General features: G+C 33.3%; 2 protein-coding genes across 2 annotated transcripts; one reads left to right on the top strand and one right to left on the bottom strand.

Annotated features, from left to right (window-relative positions):
• Window positions 1–5487: 5487 nt before the first annotated feature.
• LOC7473622 (uncharacterized) lies at window positions 5488–6794 on the bottom strand. The gene has a single exon (XM_024603370.2). It carries the CDS (start codon window positions 6348–6350, stop codon window positions 5607–5609), a length of 744 nt encoding a protein of 247 aa, XP_024459138.1. The 5' UTR covers window positions 6351–6794; the 3' UTR covers window positions 5488–5606.
• A 481-nt stretch (window positions 6795–7275) lies between these two features.
• LOC7496136 (protein N-terminal glutamine amidohydrolase) lies at window positions 7276–10882 on the top strand. The gene is made up of 6 exons (XM_002308912.4): window positions 7276–7529; window positions 7940–8045; window positions 8272–8349; window positions 8508–8635; window positions 9811–9935; window positions 10437–10882. Exons 1-6 carry the CDS (start codon window positions 7483–7485, stop codon window positions 10592–10594), a joined length of 642 nt encoding a protein of 213 aa, XP_002308948.3. The 5' UTR covers window positions 7276–7482; the 3' UTR covers window positions 10595–10882.
• Window positions 10883–12106: the final 1224 nt, after the last annotated feature.

Raw genomic sequence — 12106 nt, 5'->3', positions numbered from 1 at the left:
TATGATCATAATTGTTAGAAAATAATATAAATTATATATTGGGGTCTTACCTAATAGATTAAGTTATTAGGTTGAGATGGTTCTTTGACATGATATCAGAGCCTTGATGACCAAGCGGTCACGAATTCGAATCTCATCATCTTCATTTATTTGATAAAAATTAAACACAAGGTAGTATGGGTCTGTGACAAGTTTCAAGTCCAAATGGCTTTCATTTGAGGGGGTGTGTTAGAGAATAATATAAATCATATCTTGAGACCTCACCTAACAGCTTAAACTATTAAGTTAAGATAGTTCTTTGACAATAGTCTTGCTTTAATGTAACCTAAGAAAGTGGACTGTGATGAATGTTAAGTAGCTTTTATTCTTAATTATTTTTTTAAAATATTTATTTTATGATTTTGACATATTGATATTAAAAATAATATATATATATATATATATAATATTTTAATATATATTTTAAAAATATACTACACCATAATATTAAACATGAAAAAAAAATTCCAGCATGAAAGTGATGCCATAATTAACCTAGTGTTGGAATAAATCTAAATAAAAGGTTAGTAAAGAGTATTTTCATATCTTCGATCTTAAACGAAGGAATCTATTTAACGGGTTGGCCGAAAAGAAATGTGTTTTCTTTTTAGTTATCCAAAAATTATATATGAGAGATCATATTATAAAAAAGTAAAAATCTTATAAATTTTTCATTAGTCTATTTTTATTCAAATAAAGAGGTGGATTTAATCCAAGAACACCATGTAACTTCCAAATAGTTAACCTTGTATTAAGATATATTATTTCTATGGTTAAGAAATTAAATTGAGCATATCAGTTTTATTAATTCAAAAAAAAAAGTGTAAGCACTTGTTGAACGTTGCTTGCTGAAGCAGAGCACCTTTTTCTGCAACGGTACTATATAGAAGTTTATATTAAAGAAAAATGCACTTCCACGAATTTCTAACAACATAGATTTTAGATCCATACGAGATTATTTTTTAAAAAAGAAATCTATCTGTTTTGCATTTATGATTCTATTAGTTATTTTATGGATTTATTTTTAAAAAATAAATATATACAACTAGGATATAGAAATTATAAATGAAAATATTTTGATATGGTGTGGATTTTAGATTTTAAGGGTATTATCATGTTTTATATTTTATGTTGCTCATGGAATAACTATTAATATTTTATTATTTATTTTATGGATTTATTTTTTAAAATTAAGATATATAATGAACAAATAGAAATCATAAACAATTGTTTTTTATAAGTTATGAATTGTATATTCTCTTCATGTCTAGTTTTTTTCTTTAAAGTAGATCTTATAAGATAACTAATAAAATATCATTAATTACTTAACGAGCATTATAAATTTTTCTTGTTTTATCTTAATTTTTTCCAATTATATTTTCTAATCATCTCAGGAATTCTATAACTATTGAAAAGTTCCATTTACTTCTTGTTTTTCCTCAAAACATCAAATCAAAATTTCTTAGAACCCAAACCAAACATACATCAATAATTGACAAAGGTATTTGTTTCGAATGTGACTTTCGTTTGTTACCTTGTGAATTATTGAAGAACTCCCACACCCTGAACTCTCCTTCTCCTCCTATCAAAACAAATTTTAAACATAATTTTTTTATTTTTTTAATTTCAAATGCTGCATGCGACCCTATTAAAGGGTGATGGTTATGGAATCTCACAGACAAGTAGGGACAAGTCATGTCTGCATGAGAGTAAGCTGACCACCACCATGGTATATACGTCCGGTGTACAAGAGATAAAGGATGTTGCGATATACTCACAATCTTTACTCCTCCTAGAAAAATCTTTACTTCTAGGAAGACTATTTTGGCTTCGGTACCGGAAACGGATTGTTTTTTAAAATAATTTTTATTTTAAAATATATAAAAATAATATTTTTTTTATTTTTTAATAATTATTTTTAAAATCACTTTATCAAAATTATATAAAAAACCTACAAAAATATTAATTTAAAATGTGAAAAAAAACTTTTAATTTTTTTCAAAAATATTTTTGAAACGTAAAAATAAATAGGACCAAAAGATATTTGGACTGTGTTATAATGTTTTATTAAATTTTTATTTTTAAAATTTTTTGATTGTTTTAATGTGCTGATATAAAAAAAAAAATTTAAATAAAAAATATTTTAAAAAATAACCACTACAACACTTATCTAACAGAAATCAAAGACAACATCATGGATGTCTTGGCACCTTTTGCTCGTGGTTTTGGTAAATACAAAGACCACATCGGTAAGTATATTTCTTTTTCAATGTGAAACCAAGACCCCAAGTTTTAAAATCAATTTTCTTTAATGATTATTATTAGCTTTAGTATTATCAAACTTAATTAAAAAAATATTAAACAAGAAACCATGAATTGAGGCAAGGATTTTGCAGGGATCAAGGCATGGAGCACAACCATGTTTCCATGGGATGCCATGGCGGCACCACTTTACCACGATTGAGGGGTCCAATGATTTTCTATCACATTACTTTTGATTAAATTAATTCTCAATATCATGCGTTTGAACCATAGTATTAGGATCTGTAGATGTCTCAAATCTCAATATTTTCCACTTTGACTCCATTTTTGGCTGGCATCTGTTGGAACCCAGTCAGAAAAGTTCCAAGTATTGTTTCAGTGCACAATTTCTATTAAGATTTAATTCATAATTGTGATGAGTGATTGATTGATTGATGGGATATATAAATCAATTATTTATTTGTTTGTTTTTACGATTTAGGTGCTAATTATCTAAGAATATCAACGGTGTCTGAGAGAATATAATAATGATAGTTTTTTAAAGTATTTTTTATTTTAAAAATTATTAAAGTAATATTTATTTTTTATTTTTTAAAAATTATTTTTAATATTAACACAAAAAATTAATATAAAAATATAAAAAATTAATTTGAAAAACAATTTATTTTTTTAAAATAATTTTAAAACACAAAAATAAATAAATTCTATTGTGTTTTAAACTGTGGTTGGCTGTGAAAAAACATAAAAAATACAAAGACAAACACACTTAAAACCCTAAACCTCCCCATTAATAAAAAAGAAATGATTTCAAATGTCTCTTCTTCTTTGTTTTTCTGGGTGGATCACAAAAGAAATGAGAGCTTTTGATTAATCCATATCTCGATCTTGTTTTGTGGTTTTAAAACGATAGTCGTCCTAATTAATACAAAAACAAATTCAAATATTTTCTATCTTTTCTATCGGATTTATTAATTTTATTCGGTAGAAAATGAACCAATTAATCATATAGGAGATAATAGAAGATAATAATATATCCCTCTACCTAATATATACAAGTACTTCAGCTCAAATGAAAACGAAACAAAGATTATATCTTATAGAAGAACGTCAAATAGCTGATAAATCAAATTATCAAGCTCATGCATGCGTGAATTACTGAATTATATTGCTTACACTACCTTGAAAACTCTCGATGAGTTGAACTAGAATTAAGTTGATTTAAGATTTGATTTGGGTGGAATCTCAACGATATAATTATTTAGTTAAAAATTCAGATCAATCATCAATTTAATTTTTTAAAAAAGAAATTCATAAAAAATATTATTTTAATATTTAAAAAACCTTTTCTTTTTCAATTTGGATTTGATAACTATGATAGTAGTAACTATGATAAAAAAAAAAAAAAATCAACCCTCTTGTTCGTTGCATGCTTCTACTCTATTGGAAGTTGGGATGTCATCTTGTTCGATGCTTTGATTAACCAGAGTTTTAAAATTGATTACTCATAGACAGCATCTAATGTCATAGGAAAATCATTAGGGTTCATGATAGCATCATTAGTGGCATCCCAGCATAGACTATAGAGAATGCCGATTTGTAAAGCGAAACCCTAAAACTATATATAAAAGAAAGGCTAAACTGCTGGAGCTATCAATTATATCAACAATAATGATTTTGTCACAGAAAGAAGAAAGGAAATGTAAATGTCCTGAGGACGTCAAATTGATTCTGCAGTCAAATATTCCCGTTCGATATATATATATATATATATATATATATATATATATATTTCCATTTTGCCGTGCTGTGTTATGATTTTGAACAGAAAAGAGAAGGCACAAAACAAAAACAAGTTCATAAGATATGATGATGAAGATTCTTGAGACATGAAAAGGATGTATTTCCTTGAAAAGACAAGTAGAATTAGAAGCAAGGCCACACACACACACATCATAATTTGGGCCAGGTAGCACTTCAAGTTTATAGCCTTCTTTTCGAAAGTGAAATGCCATCTCCACTGTAAACCAATCTTATTACACTAGATCAATGTTTTTTTAGCTAGTTAATTATAAAATAATATATATTTTAAAAAATATTATTTAATCTAATCAACATCCACCCAATTTAATTTTAAAAAACAACCTCAACTAGGTCGTAAATGAACAGATTATAATTAGATTAATAACGTTGCAATAAACTATGCTTTAATGCCTTAATTAAAATTTAAAATCTATAGAAGAGATTGCTCTACAGTGTTAATCTCAGTCTCAACTTCTTGCTAACAACTTGATATGAATTTACCTGACATTGAATTTTTTTTCTCTTCTAATTTGTTCTCTGTATTAACAAATTTCGGTCCTGAATCTGTAAGCGAGAGTTTTGACACTCGAATTGTAAGAGTTTCCAGCATGCAAAAACCAGGACTGCAAAAATGGATGTAAATCTCCATGTGCGAGGCCCAAAGTTGCAATGATGAATATATGAGATATATGGGGGGCCCTCTTCCTCCTCCTCCTCCTCCTCCTTTATTTGCTGATATTCTCCTGAATTGATTTTCCATGATGAACATGGCCTTCACTTGCTAGGAAGGGGCCCTTCATAAATATCATGTGATTGATGCAACAGAGCCCTACTTGGGGTTGTACTAACTATGAAGAGAAACAGATACAATCCCTCCCTCCCTCCTCCTCCTCCTCCTCCTCCATAGCAGAGCACGCTTTTTCACTTTCTAAAGACATGACTCCACTGTCTGCCTCGTATCAATAGCATGTGCAGGGGTGATGGTGTGGGGAGCCTCTTTTGGTGATTGCCATCCTTGTGACCACAGAAAAAGGGTCTGAAAAAGCAAATGGGATTTCACTGTAGAATCTGTATTGATTGAGACTGGGCTCTCTCTTTACTAGACATGCATCATGACCCTTGTATCATGTATTGTCTCACCTGCTTGCGGCATCAAGGGTCCCCTCCCCCTTCTCTCTCTGTCTATGGTTTTTTTTATTTTTTCTTTTCTTGGCCATGGGGCTTTATTTTGGTGCTGTTTTCATTGAATTCCTCTTGGCATTATCCTGCATCATAGTGTGGGATGGTGGGGATCCATGGACCATGTTAACTGGCCCATGGTGTGTTTTGCTTGTGGGTCGACCGCCCTTATGAACGGCTCAAATATCAAGTTTGGAGGCAAAATAATTAACTAGAAAAAAATAATAATTCCACGTTGATTCATAAAGGAATATTGATAAAAAAAGAAGAAGAAAGAATCATCCATTTGCTACACAAATACAACGTAAATCCAAAGCTGAAACCCATCACGCGTCGCTGCTATTTTTTCCTTGCTCTATTTGTTTACTTTTCTTCAGCAGCTTAGGCCTAGGCCTCATGGGCTTCAAAAACTGAGCCTGTAATCGAACCATCTCTTTCAAAAGCCCAACCAGTCTATCTTCAATCTCAAGCCCATTTTCCTCTACGACCCCTAACCACCTAGCCACGGCCTCCAAAGTGCTAACACAACCACCACAAGGCTCCTTTCTCAAAACCAGGTCAGAGTCATAAATACTCCCTCCTTCTATGCCTCCATCGAAACCATCCAAACACACCCTTGTTGCGAATCTACTCAGATACCCTTCACTAGCACTCACCATCTCCTTAGCATGCTTCCACGTGGCATCGAACACGATTAAGACAGGAGGGGTGTTGTTTTTTAACGCTGTCTTGAGGTCTGATAGAGTTACAGCCGGTGAGGACTGTGAGGGTGGGAATAGGTAGTAGGTGGAGGAAGGGGGTTCGTTTATCAGGGTGTTAGAGGTAAGCCGGCGGGTTATTATAGAGGAGGAGTTGAGGAGTGATTTGGTGAGGAGAGGTGTGGTGTTGAGTTTGTGGTGGGATTCGTGGGGGTGTTGGATTATTATGATTTGTGTTCTTGTTGGGATTGGTGGGGTCGGAATGACGTGGCAGAGGCAAACTGGGATTGGACGGTCACATTTGTGGCAGATTGAACGGCGTTTTGGTGGTGGAGACGGTGGCTTGTTGTCTGGTTCTGGTTCTGGTTCCATTTCCGACCGTGGTGGCGACTTGTGGTGGTAGGGTTGCGGCTCCTGCGTTTGCGAGTTTTATTTGATTTAACTCAAACCCTTGTTTTAAAGAGAGGATAAAAATCACGTGTGATCTCTCAATTTCCAACTGTTAATCAAATCAGTCCTCCTACTTCATTTTCCTAGGAGAGTATATAGATTGAGAGATTATTAAGACATGAAAATTTCTGTTTAGATGGCAAGCTTGGTAAAAAATGATCATCTTTAAATGACATCATGTATCAAACAATTTGAAGTTCATCTGTATAGCTTGAGAAGTATCAAAGAGGAAGAAGAAGAAGAAGAAGGTAGCGTTAGCATGGAAATCTCAGTATTGTATTACTATTTCTTCCATACCAAGTCTTCAAGCACAGCCCAACTATTTCCAATGTTGTCTAAATTCTCTCGTCAGATAATGCAGGCTTCGTCTATTGTCAAATGTATTTGTTGTCATGCGAGTGTCTGGCGATATACATATACACACACACTTTTAATTTTCAAATTTTAATTAAAAATATATTAAAATTATATATTATATTCGTTAAACCTAGCTAGACTCTATAATTGATCCTGGTTCAGGGAAATTTTTGAAAAAAAAGACCTCATTTTAAAAATAATTAACTCGATAATCTAGTGGTAAATGGTAAATATACATATAGGTATTGCACTTTCACTGTTGCGTGTTTGAAGTTGTAACGTAGGCTTCAAAATATATTAAATTAATAATTTTTTATATTTTTAATATAAATATATCAAAATAATTAAAATAATAATTTATATTTAAAAAAATATATAAAAAACTGGAAAAAATACGGTTCAATAGCTCTATCAAAAAGTGACTTAATCAAAGTGTTTATGAACTCGATTTGTTTAAGAGACCATGGATGAATTTTGTGAGTTTGAGAGAGAACACAACAAGAGCGCCTGATAGTCAACAAAACGATGTCGGTTTTAGGAGGGCGGAAAGATAAACTGTTGTTTGGTGTTTTGGTAAGAAAATGACACCCTTTCGAGCTTCCATCCAACGTGTCGTTTAAGGCAGCGAAAAGCCGAAAACAGGCGCTCTCTCGAATATAAAGCTGATCAAACAGGGAATAGAAGCTCGAAACGAAGAATGAGCAATTTGGAGGTTTCCCAGTTCACTCACACCCCATTTTACTGGTACATACAATACTTCAAAATCACTCATCTTGCATTTTTAGCAATTTCTGGGCAATCCCAATAAGTAAAAATCTGTTCTTTTTTATGTTTTGCTTATGTATTTGATCATCATGGTCTGGTTTTTGTGGGGTTTCAGTTGATTGATCATTCTTTTTTTTGCTTACACCAACTATTGTTCTTATTTTTTTTATGTCTTGCCAATGTATTTGATCACCATGGTCTTGTTTTTATGGGATTTTAGTTGATTGATCATTCTTTTTTTTTTTGCTTACACCAACTATTGTTCTTATCTTTTTATGTTTTGCTTATGTATTTGATCATGGGGTTTTAGTTGATTGATCATTCTTTCTTTCTTTTTTCCTTACACCAACTATTGTTCTTTTTGGTTGTGTAATGTTGTGTTGATGCAGTGAAGAAAATGTTTATTTTCTTCTCAAGAAACTATGCAAGGATGGTGTAGCAGATGCTGATGGGTCTGATCTTTTTGTTGTTTTCATTTCCAATGATAAGAAACAGGCATTTTTTCTTGTTTTTATTTTCTTGTATTAATGTTCACTTTATTATTGTTTTTGTAGTTAACTTACATTGTTAATGTTCTAGTTGCTGATTGTATGTCATTTGGCTAACTTTTTTTTAGCTGTAGGTAATGAAAGCCTGAGTGAATATGTTTTGTGGTTTTGGTATTTGAGAAAATTTGTTGTCATTTTTTATACCAACTTTTGAACCGAAATTTTTTATTTAGATCCCACTGTGGCATCAAAAGGCTAGTACAAGAGCAGATGGAATCATTCTTTGGGATTATCATGTGATTTGCATTCAGGTGAGAGCCAAACCCTTTCTAGCATAAAATTACTGGTGGTCTGGTAAATTATTCTGCTTTACTTTGGGTTTCAGGATGGTTGAGTGGATTTAATTTTGGTTTGGATGGAAATTTGCTATTCTGTTTGTATCCATTAAGGTTTTAAATGGTATGTGCAGAGAAAAAGAGATGGGAACTCTCATTTAGTGTGGGATTTGGATTCAAGTCTTTCCTTTCCTTCTCCGTTAGCTTCATATGTCTCCGAAACCATCCGGCCATCATTTCAGCTCTTCTCTGAGTACCAAAGGTAATGTTAGCTGTTTAATGAAATTGTGCCTTCTGTATTAGTATGTCAATGCATTATGAGGATGTAGTTTAGCCAATGTTGCGGTTTTTTTCTCCTGTATGTAGTATGTATGAGCCCAAAAGGTCTGTGTGTCAAATTGCTACAGCAAAGCAGCCATGGTTTTAGCTCGTAAGAAATTAGATTACTTGTTCAAAACATGGAGGATGAGATTCTTGGCTTTCTGTTGGTTGGGCTTTAGCTTGATTCAAATACAAACGAGCTCCCTTTTCACGTCCTCCTCCTGAAAAAAGAAAGTAACAAAATCACCTTGATGCAAGATATGCCATGGCTTTATGAATGGCAAAACTTACCAATTGATGGACCCATCTTTTGCAGAACAAAATTGAGGATTGAATAGTTGAAGTTTTGGCTCTATTTGTTGCTGGAATATCAGAATTATCTTAGTGAAATTTTCATGCCATCTAGGGGTTAGCTGATCAAATGGCTTTTTGTGTGGCTTAATTGATGGAATAGGCTTGAATTTTGTCGGTTTTGAAGTTTGTAATGTGATTCCTGAGGTGTTACTTGGGATCCAGGGGAGGAAGAGAAGAAGGAAATTTGGAGGCTGTTCATGCTGCGATCCAAGGCATGGACAGTAACGGCAGCTGGCCCTTGAGGCCTTAGGTTTCATTTGATGCATCCGCTGACTATGGTCTTAAGAGCATGTAATTAGGGGTGAAAAGTGAGAAAGAAACAAGAATGTTGCTTGAAATTAAGAATAGTTATGGAAGAATAGAAGATGATTACTACCTGGACCTAAAAATTCTAACATAATTATATTCCTCATGCCATGGTGCATCTAAAAGTGGCTTTCTTCTCTGTAGTTTATCTACACGAGAGCACTTTTGCTATTTCTCTGGAACCTAAGAAAGGTTAGGTAACTTAGGTTGCCCTCATTCTTTTGCTGATGTGAATTGAGTCGCTTAGGTTAACTATTATATCCCAAACTACCCTCAGTCATAACAAACTTAAAATTTCTGAATTATGATATGGATTTTATTTTCTTTCTAAAGAACTTGAAGTTTTATCTCAGATGTTCGGCAGTCTCTCAGAGAAGGGTATATACTTATTTATGATGTGAAAATTAAATGTCATGATATGATTTCAATGTAACAAAATGTTTTTCTTGGTATCAGGTCTTTCCGAATTGTGCATGCTCCAATTTTCCTCCGTTTCTTTGCATCTGATAGAAGACACATGAAAGATTCTGTTGGTAATTGGACTGCCCAACCTCCTGCATATGAACCCATCGTAGCTGAAGGTAAATTCTGTGTACAGCCACATAAATATCTCTTGGTGCTGGTTTAAAACTTTATAATACTGTTCCATTCATGGTCAGATCTAGAAGAAAGTTCCTAAGGTCCACATGTCCTGTTTGTTGCATTCATATAACATGTGGGTGATATTTATGATAGCCAGTCATTATATTTCCTATGGAAAAGGTCATCACGTAGTAATGGACTAATCATTGAAATAGAATATGTACTTGTGCATGGTCTTGTCATACCATTCCTTTGATTTCTAATTTTCTTACGAATGAACTAGCTCTTTGCTTGTCAGCAAATCCTTTTTGGTTCACACTTGTTTTTGCTAACAAGAAACTGCTCAACTTCCGAACTCACATGAGAAAGTAGTTGCAGGTTTTATGCAGTGACATTCTCTTAGTGTGCAGAGTGCAATTCGATTCCTTAAGATGAACTGCTCATAATTTGATTGAAAAGCCATCATTATCAAAAAATTTGAAATTTTTGTATGCGTGCAGACGGAACCATTCACAACCTGAATGAATACATGGAGATCCATGCATCTGATGAATCAACAAATATGGAGGCTGATTTGATCAATTCAGTTTTCACTCAGCAACTTGGTGTGGTGATAGGCGAGAATCAGTTGGAGGAATTCTTTTCTCAAATTTCTTGATCTCTGTTCAGTTGCTCATGTGCGTGAGTTCATACATGTACTTTTTTGTTCATTCTATGATGTTGATTATCACTTTTACTGCTGCTGGTTTGTTAATCCATTTGTTCAAGACATTGGGGCGTTTTTTGAGACATTCAATGGATTGAGAGAACATCTCATCTATTTTTTCCTAGTGTTATGTTGTTTAGCAGAAAAACGAGCTGTAAGCGGACGTCACATTTTAGCTGTGTATCAAAAACTTGTAAATTGACAGGTTCAAATTATAGATATCTTGATTGGTTTTTTTCAGTGCACTACTTTATGAAAAGCAGTTCCTAATTTTTTACGCAATGATGCAGTGCTTTATTTCATACTATAGCAAAATTGTGCTAGGGAGAGAGCTGATTTTATCAGAAGCACAGTAAGCCTCCTATTGAAGAGAAAAACATACACAAATTACTATATTAAAACTAACCCTTTTATTTTTTATTAAAAAAAAACAAGAGCATGAAACTATCTCTCTGTAATAATGGTAGTACGATGCTAACCAGAGCTTGTTTGTGATTGTGCTCGATGCTTGGGTGTGACGAATTACCATGTTAGGAGGCAAAGAGATGCTCATCATGTCATTGTTCGTCGTGAGAAAATTCAGGAAAATAAAAATTTCCATTAACAAGATAACTTGCCCTAAGTTTCTTCGTTAGCGGTCGCGGCCCCACTTTTTTTCTCTCCTTTGCGGTATATTACGCATAAAACACAGTCATTCAACTGCAACAAAATGATTTGTCCATTAGAAAAAAAGAAAAAGAAAACAAGGAATCATATTAAAAAGAATAGCTAACTCATACCCTCATGCCTCCAGCGCTGCTTGAATGAATAGCCATACATTTAGGAAAGTACTCAAGCATCTTCCACTCTGTTCTACCATCTTTTCCTTTACTTTCATAAAAATCCAGTGGCGTTTTGCTTGCTATCGGGTTTTTGTTCTCATCAAAGACGCATGTAGCTGAGGTTCCAGTAGGCTTCCAGAATCCACCAGGTACTGCTCGACTAGGTCTCGTCCCATTGGGGTACTTTTTGTCTCTAGTAGTGAAAAAAGACCAATGTATTTCCGCGTACCTCTTATACTTCTCTGATCATACATAAATCAAAAGAAATTGTTCCATCAGACACATGATTTATGGATCAATATTGTAGCATGGATACAAAGGGGAACAGCAGAAACATTGCTATACGTGCACACAGCAGCATTAACTATATAGTATATAAGATCTCAAGAGAAAAATAAATAAGCAACCAATGTATTTACTAACCAGTAAGGATTGCAGGATGGTATTCATAAATATTAACCTCATGAATACGATTCTTGGGCAATGCTTCATTCCTGACCTTTTTCATCAAGTACTCCATAACCAACTCTCGATCATTAGGGCAAAACCTCACACCGATTGGTAAGGTAAAAAAATATGGATCAATGTAGTCCCCATCATCTACATTAACCTGTCCTACAAAAACCAATTAGTAGCATGTCAG

The sequence above is a fragment of the Populus trichocarpa genome, chromosome 6 (assembly GCF_000002775.5).
Source record: "Populus trichocarpa isolate Nisqually-1 chromosome 6, P.trichocarpa_v4.1, whole genome shotgun sequence".
NCBI classification, from domain to species: domain Eukaryota; kingdom Viridiplantae; phylum Streptophyta; class Magnoliopsida; order Malpighiales; family Salicaceae; genus Populus; species Populus trichocarpa.
This window is presented reverse-complemented; position numbering and strand designations above follow the sequence as displayed.

Bases quoted from the DNA above. Each gene is read 5' to 3' on its own strand.
- LOC7473622 (XM_024603370.2), bottom strand. From the start codon at position 6,350: ATGGAACCAGAACCAGAACCAGACAACAAGCCACCGTCTCCACCACCA.
- LOC7496136 (XM_002308912.4), top strand. From the start codon at position 7,483: ATGAGCAATTTGGAGGTTTCCCAGTTCACTCACACCCCATTTTACTG. The intron at 8,350-8,507 runs GTGAGAGCCAAA...TGGTATGTGCAG, and splicing joins ATCATGTGATTTGCATTCAG to AGAAAAAGAGATGGGAACTC. The intron at 8,636-9,810 runs GTAATGTTAGCT...TCTTGGTATCAG, and splicing joins CTCTTCTCTGAGTACCAAAG to GTCTTTCCGAATTGTGCATG.